The sequence below is a fragment of the Capricornis sumatraensis genome, chromosome 17, assembly GCF_032405125.1.
Source record: "Capricornis sumatraensis isolate serow.1 chromosome 17, serow.2, whole genome shotgun sequence".
Classification (NCBI taxonomy): Eukaryota; Metazoa; Chordata; class Mammalia; order Artiodactyla; family Bovidae; genus Capricornis; species Capricornis sumatraensis.
In genome coordinates, this window is record NC_091085.1 from 75,256,623 (window position 1) to 75,280,823 (window position 24,201).

At 48.9% G+C, this 24,201-nt stretch overlaps 1 protein-coding gene across 2 annotated transcripts in view; it reads right to left on the reverse strand.

Moving 5' to 3' along the window:
- Positions 1 to 23,778, reverse strand: part of AP1B1 (adaptor related protein complex 1 subunit beta 1) — a 51,923-nt gene extending 28,145 nt beyond the window's left edge. For both annotated transcript variants that reach the window (XM_068989958.1, XM_068989957.1), the window contains exons 1-2: positions 23,654 to 23,778; positions 1,944 to 2,006 (exon numbers count right to left, since the gene is read on the reverse strand). In XM_068989958.1, the coding sequence (XP_068846059.1) occupies positions 1,944 to 1,980 (37 nt within the window). In that variant the 5' untranslated portion in view covers positions 1,981 to 2,006; positions 23,654 to 23,778. The remainder of the gene's footprint in view (positions 1 to 1,943; positions 2,007 to 23,653) is intronic.
- Positions 23,779 to 24,201: the final 423 nt, after the last annotated feature.

The window sequence follows — 24,201 nt, forward strand, 5'->3', positions numbered from 1 at the left end:
GTGATTATTACTAACTGCCACGTGACCCTCTTTGTCTGGGCTCCCTTTTTTGTAGGAGCGTCCCCAACTACTCTCTCAAGTTGCCTGGGGTTGGGGTGAAGCAAAAACTATCAGGAGCGGGGGAAGTGCTAGAGAAAGTTCTGGATGGATTTACATGGGAAAAAAAAGAACAGGTATTTTTTCCATTGTTCTTTTTTTTTTTTAATGACTGAACAATATGGCGTTCAGCAAAGTACCTGCGATGAGAGGCAGTAAACAGGTTAATTGAGAAGGATCAGGCAGCGCAGCCTGGGCAAGGCCACACTGAAGAAACTGCTCGACAGAGCCAGGAGGAATCCGCAGAGCTTGCAGCTCAAACCCAAGGCTCTGGAGCACTGAGGGGGCATACGCCCTTCTCCTCCAGGAGGCCGGGGACTGTATGTCCCTGACATGGGATCCAACAGACCCATGACCCACCCTGAGCCCTGCTGCCCTGCTTTGTTTGAGATGACTGGCCAGCTTCAGTACAGCTGGAAGTCAACTGATGGGCCGAGGCCCAGGTCTCCGAGGCCCCAAGAAGGCCAGTGCAGTGAACCCAGAATCGGACTGCTTCTGAAACGTCTCCTTCCTATCATGGGCCCGAGTCCAGTCAGTCACCAAGCCCATCTCCTCAGTCACACACCAGGCACCCGCTCCACCCCCAGCAGCACCCCGGCCTTCCTCCCCAACTCAGGAAACACCATCTCCCATGTGAGCTGTGGTTCTGCCTCCCCAAGCCTCACCTACTTTGATCCTTGATTAGAATCTGACCCAGGCCTCTTTTTGCCTAAAACCATCAATGACGTCAAGTTTGGTCCTAGACATTTCCCTAGACTTTCTCCTCAAAAAAACCCCACAAAACCCCACACTGACACCCCAATACGCTCAGCACTGTTTCCCATCTCTGGCCTGGTTCACCAGGCCCTGTAAACCTCTCCACCTCTCCTTCTTTCACACTCTTCAGTAACTTGGGCCAGGCTTCCCTTTCCCTAGATGGACCCTGGGCCCAGCACCCACCCCCTCCCCTCCGCCTCTTTACCTGGCTAGCTCCACACAGGCCGCCCCCCCACCAATATTACAGCACCCACAGCCATTTAGAGTGAACACTACTTAATAAACTGTCCTCTCTGCCCAACAGCAAGCAAAGCCAGGCCAGAGACTCCATTTGTCTCCTTCACTGCACACGGCAGACACTCGGGGAAAGTGGCTAGAGAAATGAAGGCCTGATGTGCAGGCCCTGGCTCCGCTGAACCAAGGACAGACTCTCCTCATCTGTTCGGCAGGCGAGTGCTAATCTCACTTGGACGGAAGGAAGGGCCAGACAGAAAGATGCTTACAGGGTTAAAGCACACTTGTCAGCCACTACAGCAAACTCCACTTCCTGAAAAGCAGAAACAACTCCAACACCCAACAACACAAGTCTAGCTCAGCAAGTTTCAATGCAGCAACTCAACAGACTGAGTCTTCAGAACTATGGGGAAATGATTATGATAATCTCAGACAAAAAACAGGATATAAACTCTGACTTCAAGCACGTAAAACACGTGCCCAGGGGTGAGTGAGGCCCAGATAAGCACGGTGCTCACTGAGGAACTGCTGACATGGCTGTGTGCTTTCTGTCCTCTAGGGGATGGAAAAAAGCCCCTCACTGTAGACAACTCAAAGCCATGGGGAACAAAAGAGGACTTTTTTTCCCCTATACTTGGAGCTAATGCCTTTTCCTTCTGGAATTCTGAAGGAAGTGGTCAGCTCCTTACACCATCAGCACTTCAAGTTTCTGGATCCACAAGGTTAAAAATGCTCTGTGTGATTCTTGCCACTCATTTCCAGGCCTCCACCCACCCTCACCCCCACCTGCTACAGGGAGCAAGGAGAAATGTAGGGCAGAGAAAAAGGAGAAGACCCCACGATGAAACAAACAGTACCTTTCTTAGTCGTGGTGAAGTACTTGGAGTCCGTCATTTTGGTCCCTTATCTGTGGCCAGACTCTGTAGGACAGAAGAAAAGGTGACTTGCCCTGTGTTCCATTCCATTCTGATTTCACAAGAGGGGAGGATGATCCAGTGTGGGTCTGGCAAGGGAAGAGAGCTTCTCAGCTCTTCACTGGGCAAATGAACTGTTGGATAATAGCTGACTGGGTTCTGGAAGGTAACTCTGAAGGATCTATCACAATTTTGAATGTGCATATCCTTTGGCCCAGCTGTTTTACTCCCAGGAATCTCTCCCATGGAAATACCTGCACACTACTGTCCGTAACAACATACCATTGGAAGTAAATGCCCATGAATAAGGGAATGGCTCAATACTTTGTAAGAGTCCAAGGATGAAAAAGCACTTAACGATCATGGTTACAGCAACTCCTACGTGGTGCTCACTCTGTCTAGCACTGTGTTAAGCGCTCTGCACAGGTGAGCTCATCACAGCCTCAGGAAGGTACTATCATTGCCTACAGAGTCAAACGCGCTTGGAAAACGCCAAGTTTAAAAAGCTAGGGGGGACTTCTCTCCCCAGCTGTTTGCAGGCTTCTCTAACAGTGACGGGCATTAAACTTCTCTAGAGAGGGTGGGAATCGACAACTGCAAGCTCCACAGCACTCTGCCAACCTAACTGGTTAGTTTTCTCAAAGCATCTCTCAGGACACTGCTGGGAGCCAGCATGGGGAATCTCGCCCATGGCAAAGGTCATGAGGAAGGGGGCCTGGCAAAAGCAAAGACTGAGATCAGGCCTCAGGGGTACCCCTGGACTTTCCTGAGCATCTACCCTCAAAACCAGAGTCTGCCTGCTTTATTGTACTGTGCTTTCCACTCTGCAAAAGCAGGAAGTCAAGAAACACCTGGAGTAACAGGCAAATTTGGCCTTGGAATACGGAATGAAGCAGGGCAAAGACCAATAGATATTTGCCAAGAAAATGCACTGGTCATAGCAAACACCCTCTTCCAACAACACAAGAGAAGACTCTACACATGGACATCACCAGATGCTCAACACCAAAATCAGACTGATTACATTCTTTGCAGCCAAAGATGGAGAAGCTCTATACAGTCAACAAAAACAAGACCGGGAGCTGACTGTGGCTCAGATCATGAACTCCTTATTGCCAAACTCAGACTTAAATTGAAGAAAGTAGGGAAAACCGCTAGACCATTCAGGTATGACCTAAATCAAATCCCTTATGATTATACAGTGGAAGTGAGAAATAGATTTAAGGGACTAGATCTGATAGATAGAGTGCCTGATGAACTATGGACTGAGGTTTGTGACACTGTACAGGAGACAGGGATCAAGACCATCCCCATGGAAAAGAAAGGCAAAAAAGCAAAATGGCTGTCTGAGGAGGCCTTACAAATACCTGTGAAAAGAAGAGAGGCAAAAAACAAAAGAGAAAAGGAAAGATATAAGCATCTGAATGCAGAGTTCCAAAGAATAGCAAGGAGAGATAAGAAAGCCTTCTTCAGCGATCAATGCAAAGAAATAGAGGAAAACAACAGAATGGGAAAGACTAGAGATCTCTTCAAGAAAATCAGAGATACCAAGGGAACATTTCATGCAAAGATGGGCTCGATAAAGGACAGAAATGGTCTGGACCTAACAGAAGCAGAAGATATTAAGAAGAGGTGACAAGAATACACAGAAGAACTGTACAAAAAATATCTTCATGACCCAGATAATCATGATGATGTGATCACTAATCTAGAGCCAGACATCTTGGAATGTGAAGGCAAGTGGGCCTTAGAAATTATCACTACGAACAAAGCTAGTGGATGTGATGAAATTCCAGTTGAGCTATTTCAAATCCTAAAAGAGTATGCTGTGAAAGTGCTGCACTCAATATGCCAGCAAGTTTGGAAAACTCAGCAGTGGCCACAGGACTGGAAAAGGTCAGTTTTCATTCCAATCCCAAAGAAAGGCAATGTCAAAGAATGCTCAAACTACCACACGATTGCACTCATCTCACATACTAGTAAAGTAATGCTCAAAATTCTCCAAGCCAGACTTCAGCAATACGTGAACCGTGAACTCCCTGATGTTAAGTTGGTTTTAGAAAAGGCAGAGGAACCAGAGATCAAATTGCCAACATCCACTGGATTATGGTAAAAGCAAGAGAGTGCCAGAAAAACATCTATTTCTGCTTTACTGACTATGCCAAAGCCTTTGACTGTGTGGATCACAATAAACTGTGGAAAATTCTGAAAGAGATGGGAATACTAGACCACCTGACCTGCCTCTTGAGAAATCTGTATGCAGGTCAGGAAGCAACAGTTAGAACTGGACATGGAACAACAGACTGGTTCCAAATAGGAAAAGGAGTACATCAAGGCTGTATATTGTCACCCTGCTTGTTTAACTTATATGCAGAGTACATCATGAGAAACGCTGGGCTGGAAGAAACACAAGCTGGAATCAAGATTGCTGGGAGAAATATCAATCACCTCAGATATGCAGATGACACCATCCTTATGGCAGAAAGTGAAGAGGAGCTAAAAAGCTCTTGATGAAAGTGAAAGAGGAGAGTGAAAAAGTTGGCTTAAAGCTCAACATTCAGAAAATGAAGATCATGGCATCTAGTCCCATCACTTCATGGGAAATAGATGGAGAAACAGTACAAACAGTGTCAGACTTTATTTTTTTGCACTCCAAAATCACTGCAGATGGTGACTGCAGCCATGAAATTAAAAGACGCTTACTCCTTGGAAGAAAAGTTATGACCAAACTAGATAGTATATTGAAAAGCAGAGACATTACTTTGCCGACTAAGGTCCGTCTAGTCAAGGCTATGGTTTTTCCTGTGGTCATGTGTGGATGTGAGAGTTGGACTGTGAAGAAGGCTGAGCGCCGAAGAATTGATGTGTTTGAACTGTGGTGTTGGAAAAGACTCTTGAGAGTCCCTTGGACTGCAAGGAGATCCAACCAGTCCATTCTGAAGGAGATCAGCCCTGGGATTTCTTTGGAGGGAATGCTGCTGAAGCTGAAGCTCCAGTACTTTGGATACCTCATGCAAAGGGATGACTCACTGGAAAAGACTCTGATGCTGGGAGGGACTGGTGGCAGGAGGAGAAGGGGACGACAGAGGATGAGATGACTGGATGGCATCACAGACTCGATGGACGTGAGTCTGAGTGAACTCAGGGAGATGGTGATGGACAGGGAGGCCTGGTGTGCTGCGATTCATGGGGTCGCAAAGAGTTGGACACAACTGAGCAACTGAACTGAACTGAACTGACATATCAGGGGGCTATACCCGACCACCTTTCTCTGGAAAGAGTTAACTTAGAGCTCCAGTTAACAGTCTCCTGCATATAAAAGGAATGTCTCAGTTCAAACCCCTCTGACAGCTCTCTAACTTGCCTGACAGAGACTTTACAACTTGTGATTTTTTACAGCCCCTCAACCGTGAGAGGCATGCAGCTTAAAACATCTTAAAGATATAGAGCCTTTTCTAAAAAGCTAAAAATTATATTGGTGATGGGTTTCACTGTTGAGTCAATGACTGTTGCCAGGCCTCCATATTCTTTATCTTTTAGGCACCTGGAGGATATTAATCAATGTAATTGGGATATAGAAAAAGGAATATAGTAGTTTTGATGTTAGCAACACTAGACTTTTGAGTTAGTGAACTTTCTCTTTGTTATAGATCACTGTACTCCTCTTTCCTTGTTATAAATTGTTGTGTCCTTGCTATATAAGAATGTAACCTTAATTAGTGCTTTCTGAGAGTGGCACCAGACTTTAGTAAGAACAACACTTTTAAGGCAAATAAGTTTTCTGGTTGACGGACCCTTATCAGAAAAGGGCCATAAAATGCTAATAGGCCTCCTAGCCAGAAGATGATGTAAATCACCTAAGACTTGTAGGTATGCAGAGAGAAAGCCTGGTCTCGATAAGAGTCAGGGCTGCTGACACTGCATAATTTTGTATTATCCATTGATCTCTATGTACAACCAAAAGTATAAAAAGCTTTTCTGGACAATAAAGGATGGGCCAGTTCCTGGAAAGACTGGTTCCCCCGTGTCTTCTTTTCCTTCTTACTCTGTTTTCTAGCTGATTCCCATCTGGGGCATAGAGGCTAGCCATATCTACTTATTTGCCCGGGCTTCTAAGACCCAAGCCAGAGGGAGCCCAAGGCGGGGCACCCTCCGCTATTCAAGCGGGCGCCTGTGGCCCTAAGTAGACTGTTCAAGTCCCTTGTCTCGGGGCTTTATTGGCTTTCTATGTAAACCAAGGAATATAGCCTCTTTCTCTCCTCTATTCTCTTAACTGCAAACTCTTTCCTTATCTCTCTCTAAATCTATGTATCTCTCTCGCCACGCCATCCCCACTTCGAATTACCCTGGATCCACCGAGGCTGGACCCCGGCAGGACACCTCCTAACATAAAACTCATGGTGTGAAGTGCTGGTCTATGGCGACAAGGCAAGAGAGCACCAGGCCCTCTCGCTCATTAAGCATTTACTGAGCATCTACCACGGAATCTCAACAGTTCTTCTTGGTCAACATGTGAGAGACAAAAGAAGCCACAAAGGAGCCAAGTGCCCCGGGTACAGGGCAGAGGCTTCTGGGGTTGTTCTAACATTTATTAAGAAGCTATCACTGGGGACTTCCCCGGTGGTCCAGTGGTTAAGGCTCTGCAAATCCAAGCAGGGGGCATGAGTCTGATCCCTGGTTGGGGGACTAACATCCCATAAGATGTGTTATGCAACAAAAAATAAAAAATAAAAAGCTATCATTTACTGAACTCCTATTAAAGCCAAGGGCTTTATACCCATTATCTCATTTAATCCTACCAATAAGGTAACTGCTTTTACCCCCTTTTACAGATGAGGAAGCCAAGGCTCAGAGATGTCAGGTAACTTGCCCAAGGTCACGCGGCTTGTAAGTGGTTGGACTGGGAGGCCATTTCAGGGCCCTCTGAGCTCAGCACCTGTGCTTTATGGATGCAGAATTCTCCTTCCCCCAGGTGAGAGCAAGGACAAACCCTGACAGTGGCTTAGGGGCTTGGTCCAAAAATCCATGAGACTTTCAACCTCCAGGCCAACCTACAGTTTCACATGGTACAGAAAACCACACAACCCAAAAAACAGACATGCGAATGGGGAAAACTCACTCACTGTGTCCCTCCTATTGCTCAAACATGTAAACCATTAACACCTTCTTTCAATTCATTCTCCATGTGGGTGAGAAGAAGGTTACTGTTGAGATGGCTGTGAGAGTCAAGGATCATATCAAAACTCCCTGTAAGCAAAGCCAACAATAGCTCCCCTCCAGCCCAGCTGTACTTTTCCAGTTTAAGCTTCTACTTATGGCAGGATGGCCATGGGGCTGTACCCCAACTGAAATGCCCAAAGGTTTTGTTTCAGTAACCGACGGGGAACCAATACATGCTGTGTCTCGGGGCTGCCTTAGAGCCTTTGTGGATCCTGTTAGGATAAAGGAATAAAGGCTTTGCTGATTAAAGTATAAAGAAAAAGACTGAGTTCCACATTCCTTTTGCTTTGTCAAGTTGAAAGGGATGACGGCACTTTTCTGAGGGAGCTGCAGGAAAGAGCAGACAACACAGCTGGTGCCTGCGGTCCTGGCAGCAGGAGCTGGGGCTGCAGACAGGCCCACGCGCGCAGGACCCCAGCTGGCCTGGAATGCGACCGCGTCCGTCCTCTGAGCGAGCACGGCCAGTGCTCAGGCGACTGCTGTTCAGTGGGATAGCCCAGGGAGCCTCGCTCCAACAGCTATTGGGTAACTGTTTAAGCGTCCGTTTCCTACAGGAGTTGACATACATTTAAAATAATTCCCTTCTGAGTATACAGAGAGCCATTTTCTCAGAGAAACCTCCCCAGTCTAGAGGCTCTTTCTGGAGTGCTAAGAATGTGCAGGTAAAGGAGCCAATGGCGTGTCTGTCACGCAAGAAAAGCTGCCTGGCTTCCGAAGTCACAGGCGATGAGAACATCAGCAGAAGCATCCAGAACAGGAGTCCACCTTGTTTCCCAAGGTTCACGTCAGTCTAAGAAGAGGGAACAATGAAGGCAAGAGGGGTTAAAAGTCACAGGCCAGGAGGATCACAGAAACCAAGGCACAAACGCCTCCAGTATCAAACCGAGAAGGAAGTCAGAGTGAACAAAGCAAAATCTACCTGAGGCGCCTCACTTCAGCGCAGCCCAGAAACGTGCTTCTCGGGCAGAGGCGGCTGTCGGGGCCGGCCCCTCATCCGCAGGTGCCACACAACATCCAGGGCCCTGGAATCCCTGACAGGTCTGCGGTGGACACGAGCACCCAGGCGGAGGGAAGGGTGGGAGAGCTTCTCTTCGGGGGAATTAAAGAAGGCTGAAAGGTCGGCCAGTGAAGCTCTCGAAGATACGAGTCCTCTCACAGGTGCTAAGCAACTCCTCACAAACTTAAACCGCCTCCCCGCACATCGGCTGGAGCTGGCCGCCTCTTCCCTCCGCAGGAGCTCCTTCGCCTATCCGTCTGCAGAGGGCCCGGTGGGACGGGGGATGCAGAAACCGTATCCCTCTGAAGTCATTCCACATACAGGAAATTGAAGCGGAGGAGGAAGGGGAAGATGGGGAGAAATGAAAATGCTGTTGCAAAGCCGTCCCAGAGCTCCGATTAAAACCCCTCCCCTCACCGGGTAGGACCCCTGCGCCCTCCGCGGCTCTCCTGAGGGTGGCGACCAGCTTGTGTCCTCTCACCGCAGGTGCCTCTAGGATGTCGGCACAAGAGAGATTTTTCATCCTCTCTGCAGGCATGGAAAACAACCCCACGGTTCAGTCAGACTCTGAGCTCAGGAAAGGCTGGTGCTTTTCTTGGCCCCGCTCAGCCATCCCCAGGCACCGCATCCCTAACGAATGCAGGCCACGGGGGCCAAGCCTCTGACTGTGCACGTGAGCCACAACTGAACGCAAGCAGCCAATTTAGGCAAGAAAATGCTGAGGGTCTGGATTCCATCTTTGGAAGTGGCAAGGTGCATTAGAACAAGCAGCAACTGGAGGGACTTTCTGTTTCAGAGGCTGCTACGGCCAGTGTGATGAGTCACTTCTGCTAAGGATGCAGCGTTCTAGGCCGGGATACCCCTCAATCTCAGCGTTTACAGGCCACGGGATGCCTCGAGGGGACGGCGCGGTCCAAACTCAAAGCAGGGCGCGCCTGGGAAGACTGCTTGCCCCCACCTCTGTCCTCCCTCCCACAGCCCTCAGAAGCTGACTTTGACGCCACAATCCCGGGGCCGGGTCCTGCTCATTTCACTTCTTTCTTTTTTTAAAATTCTACTGACAGGGCTGCTTCTCCTGCCACTGCACTTAACGAAAGGGAAGGAGTAAGAAAGCCGCAAACACAGTGGCTTCCTCTTACATTTTCTAAACTATAAAGCAGCTCTTGGTGAGACTCACTGACCTGCTGGCCAGGAACAAAGACGTAATGTAATTTAAAAGTGGAAAAAGGAAAGACTAGCTAAAGACTTTGAATTTTAGCCAGTGGAGTTAGGGCTGGGTTTAAGGAAAAAAAGTCCTCAACACCTTTCAAATTTTTGAATCATCATCACAAATCTAAATGTAATTTTATGAACAGAGGATTAAAAATATCTTTCTGTATTTTAAGTTAGTACATTAAGGGACTTCAGTGGACCACATTATGGGAATTCCCTGGTGGTCCAGCGGTTAAGACTTTAAGTTCCCAATGCAGTGGGCATGGATTCGATCCCTAGTCGGGGAACTGAGATCCTACTACTATGGCCAAAAAAAGTTTTTTAAGAAAATGTTGAATGTATTTCAACTTTTCTCCAAGGTCTCAAATTTACTAAGAGTAATTAACTGAGCTGTTAACTGGGGCTTCCATGGCAGCTCAGATGGTAAAGCATCTGCTTTCCTCTGCCTTTACAACGCAGGAGACCCAGGTTCAATCCCTGGGTTGGAAAGACCCCCTGGAGAAGGAAATGGCAACCCACTCCAGTACTCTTGCCTAAAATATCCCATGGACAGAGGAGCCGGGTGGGCTACAGTCATGGGGTCACAAAGAGTCGGACACAACTGAGTGACTTCACATTAGAATTAACTGAGCTGAGGTTAACTTTAGTTGAAAGTGGCCAGTTTAAAAAATTACAACACTGGGTACAGAATCGGGGAATACTGTGCAATCATGAAAAAGTATGAGGCAGTGCTGCACACACCTGTGCGCAATAATCTCTAAGCCATAAGCGCAAAAGAGCAAGATGAAAGACTATGTGTAGTGTACTACAATTTCTATTAAAATTAAAATATTAATAAAACAGAAATACGCAAGTGTTTGCAAATGCATGGACAATCCTTGAGGGTAAATAAGAACAGTTGAGGGCTTCCCTGGTGGCTTGGTCATGAAGAATCCACCTGCAAATGCAGCGAGCACGGGTTCCATCCTGCTCCAGGAAGACCCCATATGCTGAGAAGCAAGTAAGTCCATGTGCGGCAACTATTGAACCTGCGCTCCAGGGCCCACGAGCTGCAACCACTGAGACCCAGTGTCTCAACTACTGAAGCCTGAGTGTTCCAGAATCCATGCTCCACAACAGAAGACACTACGATGAGAAGTGCATGCGTCACAACTAGACAGCAGCCCCCGCTCACTGTAACTAGAGAAAAGCCTGCACGGCAATGAGGACCCAGGACGGCCAAAATAATAAATAAACAGAATGTTTAAGGGACTATGACCATCAATTAAAAATAAAAAACAAAAGTTGACAGAGGTTTCCTCAAGAAAGAAAGCTGGATGAGCAGGAGACGGACCTTTCACTGCTTATCTTGTCTACCTTGGGAGTTCATGTCCTGTGCACGGATTGTCTCTTTTCAATATAATGCAGTTTAGAGAACTGCATCTAATCCAAAGCGCTCCCCGCCCCCACCCCCCGCCAGGCTCCCCCTTCAGTCTGCCCCAGACGAGCCCCTCCAGAGCCTGATGCCAGAAGCCTGCTCGGCAGCTCACTCAATCACCCTGCGCACTTCTCCAGAGCCCTCCTCGTGGCTCTATTCAGGATCTGTCCTGTCTGATGCTGTCAACCCAGTGATCAGCATGACGTCTGGCACATTCCAGGAGTTCACCAAATGTCTGCAGGCAAAATGAAAAGACGGGTTCCCAGAGCAGCTAGAAAACCAAGGGCTCATAACAGATCAAAACAACAGGACTCCGTGATGAGTGCCAGACAGTGACGACTGGGCGAACTGGGAACATAAGGCTTTGCAGTTAACTTTCTGCAAACACAGCAAGACTGATCCAAAGCTGGGACGGCTGGCCAGGAACTCTAGCCTTGCTGCCAGCAGCTGAGCGAGCCTGGGCAGATCCCCCACCTCCGGGCCTCACTTTCTCCAGTTGTCAAGGGAGAGTTCAACCAGATCCCCGGCCTTTCAAGCTGCATCCCGCCCCACCCTCCACCATCCCATTTTGAAATTGTTTAAAATAAAAGTGGACCTGCTCTGGCTGAAGAGGGCCCAGAGCCTGGCTCAACCCACTATGCCCACTTCTCTCCCTCCTCACCAGGGGCCCTTCAGATACCCCACTGTTGCACAGAAAAGTTTGAAAACAAAGTTTAAATGACCAAGTCCCTCCGGCATCTCATGCTCTAGGATCCCCTGCTAGAGGAGAAACCCACTTCCTCACCAGTCTTCCTGGGCATCAAACAAGAGAAACGGAGCACAATCATTCATAGAACATGATAGAAAACGTTTCCAAGGGGACAAAAAGAAAACCACCTCAGAAGGCACCAGGGCCAGCAGGCCCCATTCGGTCTTCAGTAGGAGGGAGAGCGCCAACAGGCCAAGCGGCTCCCCAGACGGCCGGCCGGCAGCCAGGGAGAGGGCTGTCCTAGTTTCGGGCAATGATTCATGTCTGAGCAGCTCCCGCTCTGCAGTCAGCCGAGAAGCGTGAAGCTGGCAGTGCCGCGCAGCACACCGTCAGCACCCAGGGACGGAGCCAGGAGACAGAGTCTGTCAGTGGGCGCAGCAGAGAAGTTCAGGGAAGGAGAGGGGAAAGAGCATCTGACGAGGTCTGAGCTGGCTGCAAGACCCACCTCTGAGTTCAAGGATATCTGGGCAGGGAAAACCGATCCCCAGAAGTCTGGGCTGCTGGCTTCCAGCTTCAGTGCTGAAACTGTCACTGTTACCTTGCCTGAGGAATGGCTTTCAGAAGCCTGCTCTGAGGCAAGTGTCGGCTGAAGGACAGTCAAGACTCAGCTAGGGGAGTGGACAGAAGGGGCTAGGGGAGTGCCACCATCTCTTGGAACACAAAAGCCAAACTTAAACTAAACCACATTTTGCTGTTTCAGTTCTGTCTCAAGGGCAGAAGTTGATTCATTTCATGATATCCCCCCACTCCTGCCATGCCACGTCAAGTCTGGACACAAACAACAAAGGTCTGGTAAACATCGTCTGTATTAAGTGGGGTAATGTTTGTGTCCATTACCCCAGTTAATACAGGCGATGTTTACCAGAGACAACGATTCTACTCACCACCCGGTAATTCTACTCATCGCTGCTCGCCCGTCTGACAGTCCCCTTTGCAGAAGGAAAAGATCCTCACAGGTGAGCACTAAAGTTCACATTGCTGACAGGGAGGCAGGGATGGCCACCTTGAAGATTAAAAGGTGAGTCAGCGGTAGAGAAACCAGATTTCAGACTCTCTCTGACGATGTGGTTACCAAGCTCAGATCGGCTCTTTCGAGCCGGCTCAATTGCTACGAGAAAGTAAGCTGTACTCTTCTTCGGGTTTGGAACAAGATTTGAAACACAGGTGGCAGTGGCTGCGGCAATGACAGCCATCTGTCATGTGGCGTGAGCCAGAAATTGCACAGTATTACGTGTAATCCTCACAGTGACCTGTGGAGAAGGTACCGATAATATCCCAAGTTTACAGATGGGAAACCACAGCCCAGAGGGGTCAAGGCATTTGTCTGGAGTCACACAGCTGGAAAATGGCAGCGCCGACACTCTCTACCCGAGCCCCATAATGAGGCCACGTGTGTCCCACCGTGTCCAGAGGGGCAAGGCCTCCTCTCTGACAAAGCCCTGGCAGAAACACACACGCTCCAGGCTAAATGGTATGTGAAGTATGTTGCCACACATCCCTGCCGAGTCCCTCGAAGGTTGAATTACAGGTTGTTTTAGGGCCATCCAGCTGGCCCTAAATGTCAAGTTTGGTATGTGCCCAGCAAAAGCCCGTCTGGGTGAGCTCACTGAGTTACGGGCCTCCTGGGATCTGGATGAAAACTCATTAGTCAAAGTCAGTCTTCTGAGACCCACTAGCAACTGTAGTCTCAAAATGAAAAGGAACCGCAGGCAGGCAAATGGCATACACAGCGGTGCTATCAGCTGAGTCTCCAGGACTGAATTCTAGCAACAAGGGCTGCTTCTCAACTAACCTCCAAGCAAACAGCAATGCACGGAAAAATCTGCTACCAAGTAAAAGAAAAGTTCCTTAAACACAAAATAATAGGGGTTTCTTCTAAACAGTCTTTAAATTAATGAGGATGAGAAGACAGGATCAGAGACTACAGAACTAGGCTCCCAAGACCTTGGTTTTCTGGCCTGTACATTGGGAACACTTTCCGAAAATCTGTCTCATTTTGGATATGGCCTGGGGCTGTGCCCCACACAGGAGTGAGCACACACACACATACATACATACACACACACACACACACACACACACACACACACAGCAGACAAAGCAGTCTTCCCATTCCGGCTCTTTCAGGTTCCAAGGGCAGCGGACAGACTTCAGGGGAACAGCCAAGAAACCATGCCCTCCAGATAACACCCACCAAGGCTCAGACTTTGAAATCGGTGGGGCCTCAAAGGAAGTCCTCTTGGATTGACAGGGGCTTGGCGGGACTTGAAAAGATGTATCAGATTTGGAAAGGGAGGGATGAAGGTGATATGGAGAAGACCCACAAGATGCCAGCGAAACAAAGAGTGACTGAGAATCACTAAGCTCACAGGATGGCGCAGGGGCGGCCGAGAGGAGCAACCCCACGCACAAGGTCAGGGGCGGCGGCTAAGAGGGGCAACCCCGCGTCCAAGGAGTGGCAGCTGCGGGGCGCAGAGGAGGGCTGAGAGGAGCTACTCCACGTTCAAGGTCGGGGGGGGCGGCCATGAGGAGACACCCCTCATCCAAGGTAAGGAGCAGCGGCTATGCTTTGCTAGAGCAGCCGTGAACAGATACCCCACGTCCAAGGTAAGAGAAACCCAAGTAAGATGGTAGGTGTTGCGAGAGGGCATCAGAGGGGCAGACACACAAACCATAATCACAGAAAACTAGTCAATCTAATCACACTAGGACCACAGCCTTGTCTAACTCAATGAAACTAAGCCATGCTGTGTGGGGCCACCCAAGACGGGCAGGTCATGGTGGAGAGGTCTGACAGAATGTGGTCCACTTGAGAAGGGAATGGCAAACCACTTCAGTATTCTTGCCTTGAGAACCCCATGAACAGTAGGAAAAGGCAAAATGATAGGATGAAAGAGGAACTTGCCAGGTCGGTAGGTGCCCAATATGCTACTGGAGATCAGTGGAGAAGTAACTCCAGAAAGAATGAAGGGATGGAGCCAAAGGAAAAACAATACCCAGCTGTCAATGTGACTGGTGACAGAAGCAAGGTCCGATGCTGTAAAGAGCAATATTGCAGAGGAACCTGGAATGTTAGGTCCATGAATCAAGGCAAATTGGAAGTGGTCAAACAGGAGATGGTAAGAGTGAATGTCGACATTCTAGGAATCAGCCAACTAAAATGGACTGGAATGGGTGAATTTAACTCAGATGACCATTATATCTACTACTGCGGGCAGGAATCCCTCAGAAGAAATGGAGTAGCCATCATGGTCAACAAAAGAGTCCAAAATGCAGTACTTGGATGCAATCTCAAAAATGACAGAATGATCTCTGTTCGTTTCCAAGGCAAAGCATTCAATATCACAGTAATCCAAGCCTATGCCCCAACCAGTAACGCTGAAGAAGCTGAAGTTGAACAGTTCTATGAAGACCTACAAGCCCTTTTAGAACTAACACCCAAAAAAGATGTCCTTTTCATTATAGGGGACTGGAATGCAAAAGTAGGAAGTCAAGAAACACCTGGAGTAACAGGCAAATTTGGCCTTGGAATGCGGAATGAAGCAGGGCAAAGACTAATAGAGTTTTGCCAAGAAAATGCACTGGTCATAGCAAACACCCTCTTCTAACAACACAAGAGAAGACTCTACACATGGACATCACCAGATGGTCAACACTGAAATCAGATGGATTATATTCTTTGCAGCCAAAGATGGAGGAGCTTTATACAGTCAGCAAAAACAAGACCGGGAGCTGACTGTGGCTCAGATCATGAACTCCTTATTGCCAAATTCAGACTTAAATTGAATAAAGTAGGGAAAACTGCTAGACCATTCAGGTATGACCTAAATCAAATCCCTTATGATTATACAGTGGAAGTTGAAATAGATTTAAGGGACTAGATCTGATAGATAGAGTGCCTGATGAACTATGGGCGGAGGTTCGTGACACTGTACAGGAGACAGGGATCAAGACCATCCCCATGGAAAAGAAAGGCAAAGAAGCAAAATGGCTGTCTGGGGAGGCCTTAAAAATAGCTGTGAAAAGAAGAGAAGTGAAAAGTAAAGGAGAAAAGGAAAGATATACCCATTTGAATGCAGAGTTCCAAAGAATAGCAAGGAGAGATAAGAAAGCCTTCCTCAGTGATCAGTGCAAAGAAATAGAGGAAAACAACAGAATGGGAAAGACGAGAGATCTCTTCAAGAAAATTAGAGATACCAAGGGAACATTTCATGCAAAGATGGGCTCGATAAATGACAGAAATGGTATGGACCTAACAGAAGCAGAAGATATTAAGAAGAGATGGCAAGAATACACAGAAGAACTGTACAAAAAAGATCTTCATGACCAAGATAATCATGATGGTGTGATCACTCACCTAGAGCCAGACATACTGGAATGTGAAGTCAAGTGGGCCTTAGAAAGCATCACTACGAACAAAGCTAGTGGATGTGATGAAATTCCAGTTGAGCTATTTCAAATCCTAAAAGAGTATGCTGTGAAAGTGCTGCACTCAATATGCCAGCAAATTTGGAAAGCTCAGCAGTGGCCACAGGACAGGAAAAGGTCAGTTTTCATTCCAATTCCAAAGAAAGGCAATGTCAAAGAATGCTCAAACTACTGCACAATTGCACTCATCTCACACACTAGTAAAGTAATGCTCAAATTCTCCAAGCCAGGCTTCAGCAATATGTGAACCATGAACTTCCTGATGTTCCAGCTGGTTTTAGAAAAGGCAGAGGAACCAGAGATCAAATTGCCAACATCCGCTGGATTATGGTAAAAGCAAGAGAGTTCCAGAAAAACATCTATTTCTGCTTTACTGACTATGCCAAAACCTTTGACTATGTGGATCACAATAAATTGTGGAAAATTCTGAAAGAGATGGGAATACCAGACCACCTGACCTGCCTCTTGAGAAATCTGTATGCAGGTCAGGAAGCAACAGTTAGAACTGGACATGGAACAACAGACTGGTTCCAAATAGGAAAAGGAATGCGTCAAGGCTGTACATTGTCACCCTGCTTATTTAACTTCTATGTAGAGTACATCATGAGAAACGCTGGGCTGGAAGAAGCACAAGCTGGAATCAAGATTGCTGGGAGAAATATCAATCACCTCAGATATGCAGATGACACCACCCTTATGGCAGAAAGTGAAGAGGAACTAAAAAGCCTCTTGATGAAAGTGAAATTGGTAACTGAAAATGTTGGCTTAAAGCTCAACATTCAGAAAACGAAGATCATGGCATCTAGTCCCATCACTTCATGGGAAATAGATGGAGAAACAGTGGAAACAGTGGCAGACTTTATTTTTTTGGGCTCCCAAATCACTGTAGATGGTGACTGCAGCCATGAAATTAAAAGATGTTTACTCCTTGGAAGAAAAGTTATGACCAACCTAGACAGCATACTGAAAAGCAGAGACATTGCTTTGCCGACTAAGGTCTGTCTAGTCAAGGCTATGGTTTTTCCTGTGGTCATGTGTGGATGTGAGAGTTGGACTGTGAAGAAAGCTGAGCGCCGAAGAATTGATGCATTTGAACTGTGGTGTTGGAGAAGACTCTTGAGCATCCCTTGGACTGCAAGGAGATCCAACCAACCCATTCTGAAGGAGATCAGCCCTGGGATTTCATTGGAAGGAATGATGCTAAAGCTGAAACTCCAGTACTTTGGCCACCTCATGCGAAGAGTTGACTCATTGGAAAAGACTCTGATGCTGGGAGGGACTGGGGGCAGGAGGAGAAGGGGACGACAGAGGATGAGACGGCTAGATGGCATCACTGACTTGATGGACGTGACTCTGAGTGAACTCCGGGAGTTGGTAATGGACAGGGAGGCCTGGCGTGCTGTGATTCATGGGGCTGCAAAGAGTCGGACACGACTGAGCGACTTGAAACCAACACAAACGTTGGCTGGGACAGGGGCTCTATGCTAATTTTTGGCCCCTGTCATTTAATTCTCCAGTGGCCCATTTAAACAGGAGGAGTGGAGATGCTGACAGAGGAGTGACATATCCAGGGCCAAAACAAGTGCACGTGCTTAGGAGGCTGAAGGCAAGGTCTTGGCAGGGAAAGGAGCAGATGAGGCTGGGCAGGAAAGGATGAGGTTCAAAGATAGTAGCCTTGGATGCCAGGGTGAGCTGGGCCTGCCAGCAGATGTGGTGATCTCATCAAATGCCAGGTCCCATGCTAACAGGCACTGGGCGCCACCGACCATACCCTCCTCCATGAAACACTCTCTTCTCTGGGTTTGAGGATGCCATGCTCTCTGCTCTCCCTCCTACCTCAGTCTAGCCTTTGTTATAGAAACATATGTATATCATCTGTTTCTCCCCCTATAATGAAATTCCGTAAGGACAAGGACTGTGTCCACTCTGGTCCCTGCTATGTTCCTAGCCCCTGGACGGGCGCGGGGCAAGCAGGAGGTGCTCAGTCAGTATGCAAATGACTAGGGCTCACTTCTCTTGCGGAAATTTCCCGTAAGCCACCTCAGCTAAAGAGCACCCTCCCAGTGTTCGTTTCATGGGGTGTGCCAGGGTCGGAGCTCCATCTGTTCTGGCTGTCAAGCTATTTTGACAAAATTGAAATTGAGACTGCTAAACACCCTGGTTCATTTTCAGCCACTAGATGGAAGGTAAATAAATATACAATAAGAGAGAGAAGAACGGGCAAAGGATAGAAGACCAGGTCGCAGCATGTCCAACGGGAGAAATCCTCAGGCCACGTCTCTCAGATCACCATCCCCTGCCCTGGGCACCAGCTCAGAGCGTGACCAGAGCTGCAGGAAGCGGGGGTACAAACGCTGGGGCAGGTGGGCGGAGGGGGCCCTGACACCCGCTATGATGCGAGCTCAGGGAGGCCCTCCCCTCCACCTGAAACCCTCCTGGCCCACGGGCCTTCTGCCTGGTTCCTCTAGTTGCCAAGCTCTTCACTGCCTTCTACTTGCTGATCCTTCTCCTGGATTAGACTCATCCTTCAAATCTCAGCTTAGGTGACGTCACTTCAAAGACGCCACCCCTGCGCGCACTAAGCAGGTATTTTTCTGTCCTCGTAGCCGCCCAGTGCTCCTGTTCACACATTCACTGAGACATACACAGGTCTAAATGCTGGGGATGAAGCAGTGAATTAAACAGACAAAAACCCTTCCCCTCATAGAGATTACATCCTAACAGCAGACTGGAACAATAAGCAAGATAAATGACTAATATACATATAGGATCTCAGACAGTGAAAAATGCTGTGGAGAAAAGGAAAACAGGGTCAGGCGGTGTCGGGGAGGGGAGTGCAAGGTTGAGATTTAACCAGAGTGGCCACAAAAGGCCTCCTCGAGAAGGTGACAGGTGATACTGCCTGGGGAAGAGCCTTCCAGGCACAGAAAATAGTGCAAAGGTGGGAGTGTGCCCGGCCTGTTTGAGGAATGGCAGGGAGGCAGTATGGCCTGAACAGTGGGCTATGAGGGAGCAGCGGGTCATGAGGTCAGGGGAGGATGGATGGGGCCTTACAGGTCAAGGTCAGAACTCGGACTCTTACTCTGAATGAGCCCAGTCCCTAGAGGGTTTTAAACAAGAGTTCTGAGGTCTGGCTTATGCTTTAACCAGAGCAAGCAGCTGGGCCTCGTTCCCTCGTGAATTGCCCATTGTAATTATTACGTCTGTTCTCTATTTCTTCTTGGTCTCTCCCCCATTGCAATGTGGTAAACAACCCAAGGGCAGAAACCGTGTGGCTTGTTTACCTGTCATCACATTCAGCCCAGTGCCAAGCACACAGCAGGGTTCAACAAGTACTGAATGAATGAGTGAATGTGAAGACATACAAAGGCTCTGACCTCTGTCTCAACACCCAGCCACCCAGTCCTTAGAGATCAGAGAGTGAAGACTGCAGAGACAGACTCCTCTTCTCTCTGGCTATAACGAAATTTTGTCTTTCTACTCTGAATAAGCTTAGGACCCTAAAAGCTATTAGGGTGTGATAAAAAGTATGTGCCACCCAAGTCGAGTACTCTACAGAGCTCAGCTGTAACAAATGTCTTCAGTGCTGAAAACCAATACTGAAGGCTTGGTTTTCAAGCTTTCGAGACCTGACTTCCAAATCTACCAGCTTGTGGCTCAAGTCCACAGAGGAGACGGAGGATCAGCGACCAAGATGTCCTGCTGATGAACTCTGGGACTCTGCAGTCAACCAGCCACACTGTTACTCTAACTAGAGAAGGCCTCCCAACCTTAGGGAGACTCTCTTAGTAGAGGTCAGAGGTCAAGCCCAACACTAAAGAACCCAAAAAGCATGAGGCTTGGGAGAACCATAGCCAAGCCCTCCCTCAGCTCTATTAAAAGCAGGAGATGATTAAAGAACAAGGGGTTGGGAAAGGAAAGGTGGCCCCAGCAGATACAACCCAGGCACTCGAGGGGGTTGCACAGCCTAACAGGCACAACCAAACCACTGCTCACGAGAATTACTATGTCACACACTTAAGGGGCAAGTGAGGCGAAGGCAAGCGCATATGCACAAAGCCCTCAACAGCATCCAGCCCACCAAGAGCCGGATGGACAGTAGCCACTTTTATTCCTACACGGGGAGAGCCCTTACCACTGGCTCCTCCCTGCTGCTCCCCAGCCCCCAGGCCTCTGGAGGCCCTGGAGCACTCTGGTAGCAGGAGCAGTTGGAGACCAGTTAATCCCACCACAGGGCGGATTTCCCCTGACTCTCCTGGGGTGATATGAGGAAGGATGGGAAATCATCCGGGAAGTGCTTTGAGTTCCCCAGGAATCCTAAAAGTTCAGTGCAATATCCACTTACTCACTCATTTACTGAGCACCTACTATGCACCAGATATTTCACCAGGTGCTGGAGACACAGACAAGTCCTATCCAAGGATTAAGAGCTGCTCACTTGGAAGACAGCCAAGTACAAGACAACAACAACACACTGTGACCAAGGCCTCAAGACGTCCAGCTCAGGCTTGCAGGTGGTTGGGGTTGGGGAGCAGATCAGAGGGGGAGCACCAAGCAGTGGTCTGGGAAAAGGCGCATGCGCCACAGGAGCCTGCGCTCAGGAGGCGGGGCCAGCGCAAAGCAGAGACACACAGGCCAGCAGCTGGCCTGGCGGGAGCCCAGAACAGCTGCCTCTGCCTGCACTCAGGGAGAGGCTGGAGTGGGCAGCTGGAGAGACGACGCAGGAGAGCCCAGAGGGGCTAGAGCTCAAAAGGCCATGCAGGCCAGGCCAAGAAATGTGAGCTTCAGCCAAGAGCAAGGAGGGTCCGCGAATGGACACTCAAGTAGAACTGTTTAAAAAATATGTATTTATTCAGTCATACTGGGTCTCAGCTGCAGCACATGGGATCCTTTGTTGCGACCCACGGACTCTCTAGTTGTGGGCTTGGTTGCTCTGTGGCATGTGGGATCTTAGTTCCCTGACCAGGGGTCGAACCCAAGTCCCCTGCATTGCAAGGCAAATTCTTGACCACTAGGCAACCAGGGAAGTCCCTTCAAGTAGAATTATTTTTAAAAGATTCCCCACTTGCCTAATTAATATTTTCTCTCTGGAGCTGTTCATTCCTCTGTGTGGAGAGAAAAAGAACACAAAAATCATTCCTGGGCTGTGAAAATTTATCAGTGATCTATCTTAGGCAAAAAGACCTATTCAGAAAAAGAAATACCTGCAAGTAACAGAAGCCCCTTTGACTTCTAGAAACACACTGGAGCTCAAAACTCATAACCAAGCCATGCTGGCTCACCATTAGCACATCACACTTTGGTGCCAAGAATGGGGGTTTTCGGGAAGTAAGCAAGCAAGTCATGCAACAGCTTCAAGGATAACTAGAGAAAGATGAAAGTCCAAGCGCAGAGCTAGCAGGATCAACAGACTGAACTTGTTCTGAAACACTTTAAGGAAGTGAAACAAGAAGGATGGGAGAAGTCCTGTGTACACAAAGGTCTCTGCAGAGAGAAGTAACACCCCCGAAACCAGGCCCCCAGGAAACATCAACTGCCTAGGGTCAAGGCACTCACCACAACAGACTCTGCACAAAGTCCTTGTCCAGCTGCCACACGAGTCACTGCTGAGGGGGAGGTGAAGGTGGGGGTATTATTGTAGAGCTGAGGTATAGGTGGCTCTGGGTCACACTATCAAGAAGCCGCTGATCTGGGGGGAGAATCCACGGCTGACAGATGGGGGGACAAGGAAGGCTCTTTACACCACACCACTGAGCTCTTCAAGTCACTCAGGTGAAGCCTCTACTCAAACTACACTCAGCAGTTAAACTGTATACAAAGTCTGAGGGATCTGAGTCTTTGAACACTAGTGAAGCCACTCTTCATGAAGCTGCCCTGAGGGGTTGAAGGAGCCTGGTGGGCTCAACTCAGGACAGGGAGCCAGACACTCTGAGCGCTGCTCCTGTTCCTACCATCTGTGACGAGTCACTTCATCTCAAATCCTCCCTTGGAAGGATGGGGATCAGGTGACAATATTAAGTTTCTGTGAATTCAATGGAACTAGGAAAACAGACAGTGGAGTTTAAAAACAGGTACTGCACAGTAATATTTATACCCCAGCTTTCTTTATAAGCGCGTGGAAATCCTCACAGGTTCATTAAGGCTTGTAAAACCCAGGAGTGTGTAGGAAGTCAGCAGGTCTGCGCTGCTATCAGGGAAACTGAAGCAGAACTGCAGCAAGTGAATGTCTGCAACCGAGTAAAGCTCAGACTCACAAGACCTAATCCTCTGGCCATGAAACCACCTCACTGTCTCCCAGGCAAGATGTGTGTTCTCCAGTCAAGAAGGCAAGGGACCTGTACTTTTCTCAGAGACTCAGGTCCTTGCCTTGGGAATGCTCTTCAAGAACCTAGGGCCAAAAGATACCCTAGGGGTCATGTGGTTCCTCCCCTTACTTGAAAAAGAATGCAGCTTGACCACTCTCAAGAGAGGTTCAGCATATTCTTAAATTCATTGCATGGCTAGACTGTTTTATGTCTCTCAGTTCTCAACAGCTGGGAAAAACGTCCCTTCTTGTCCTGAACAGAAATCAGTTATCGCAATGGCCTGCAAGACCATTTCATCCTAAAGAAAGGGAATCAAATGCTCCTTAGGAAGGTAGATGAGAAGAAAGCAAGCTACATCTCTATATGCTATTGTTCAGTCGCTCAGTCATGTCCAACTCTGCGACCCCATGGACTGCAGCCCACCAGGCTCCGCTGTCCATGGGATTCTCCAGGCAAGAATACTGGAGTGGGTTGCCATTTCCTTCTCCAGGGAAATATATCTTTATATAGATGCAAATAAATTTAATGGCGGCTAAAGATATTAAACAGCCCCTAAATGCCAACCTTGCTTCAGTCTCTGCACGCTGCAGGTCCCTGCGGGCCCAGGTAGGAACGCTGGCACTCATCCATACTACTCGATTGACCTTACAGGTGTGATTTAACTTTTCTGTGCCTCAGTTTCCTCGTGGATAAAATGGGGATAATAATAGTAGCTACCTCACCAAGATTGCTGGGAAGTTTAAATGCGGCATTCTAAGCACGGTGCCTGCACACAGCTCAATAACCAGCAGCTAGCATTCCCATCAGTAGTTCTGGCGTTATTACAGGGCTCCCCAGTTACCTCGTCTGTGAGGCGCCTACGGACAGACCAATCCTCTGTTTAACCCCACCCTATAGGCGGTGGCGCCAGGCCGTTTCATATTTTTTTTTCTTTTTTTGAACCTTGGCAAAGAGATAAGGCCCTTAACGACAAGGAGGCCTCAGGACAGCCACGGCGGTGAGTGTGCAGGGGGAACCAAGACCCGAAAAGAAGTTTCCTGTCAGGCCAGGCGCAAGCTCCCCTGGGCCTAAGTCTAGGAGTCTCTACGGGAGAGCGCCCCGGCAGGGACTGCGGACCTGGGACGGCTGGGGTGCACGCCGGCGGCCAAGGGGGCGCGAATGAATGAACCCGCAGCCCTTCTGCCTCCTCCTGTCCTGGGAAGCCACCCTAGACCCTCCAGCGCCCCGTCCTCTCCGTGACCTTTGACCCCAGAAATCCCTCACCTCAGACTCCCGACTCCCCGCCCCACTTCTTCTCTGGCCTCGCCAGGCTCCCCGCTTCCTCACCCGCAGGTCCGAACGGCTCCTGACGCCACGGCGCGGCTCGACGCGGCAGGAAAATGTCCGCGGCCTTGTCCTCCCGCTCTCCCGGTGCGCCCGCGCCGCCGGACGCTCGGAGCCCCGCGGCTGTCACCTGCCAGGCGGAAGTGAGCTGCCCGCGCGCGGGCACTTCCGGTGGACGCACAGGCTGGGGGCGGGGTCAAGGGTACAACCCGGGCGGGGGTGGTGGCAGCGAGGCGGGGCCAGGGGGCGGGGCGTCGGAGTTAACTCCGCCCTCGACACGTTGCTTCTCCGCGGAGCAAAAAATACCACAAGATGGTTAGATAGCATCACCGACTCAATGGACAGGAGTTCGAGTAAACTCCGGGAGTTGGTGATGGACAGGGAGGCCTGGCGTGCTGCAGTCCATGGGGTCGCAGAGTCGAACACGACTGAGCGACTGAACTGAGCTGAACTGAGCCTATATAACATGATGGAGATGGAGAAGATATAGAGACTTTGAGGTCTATTTTTCTTTGTTTTGAGGTCGGCTTCGCTTCTGTGTTACAAACAGG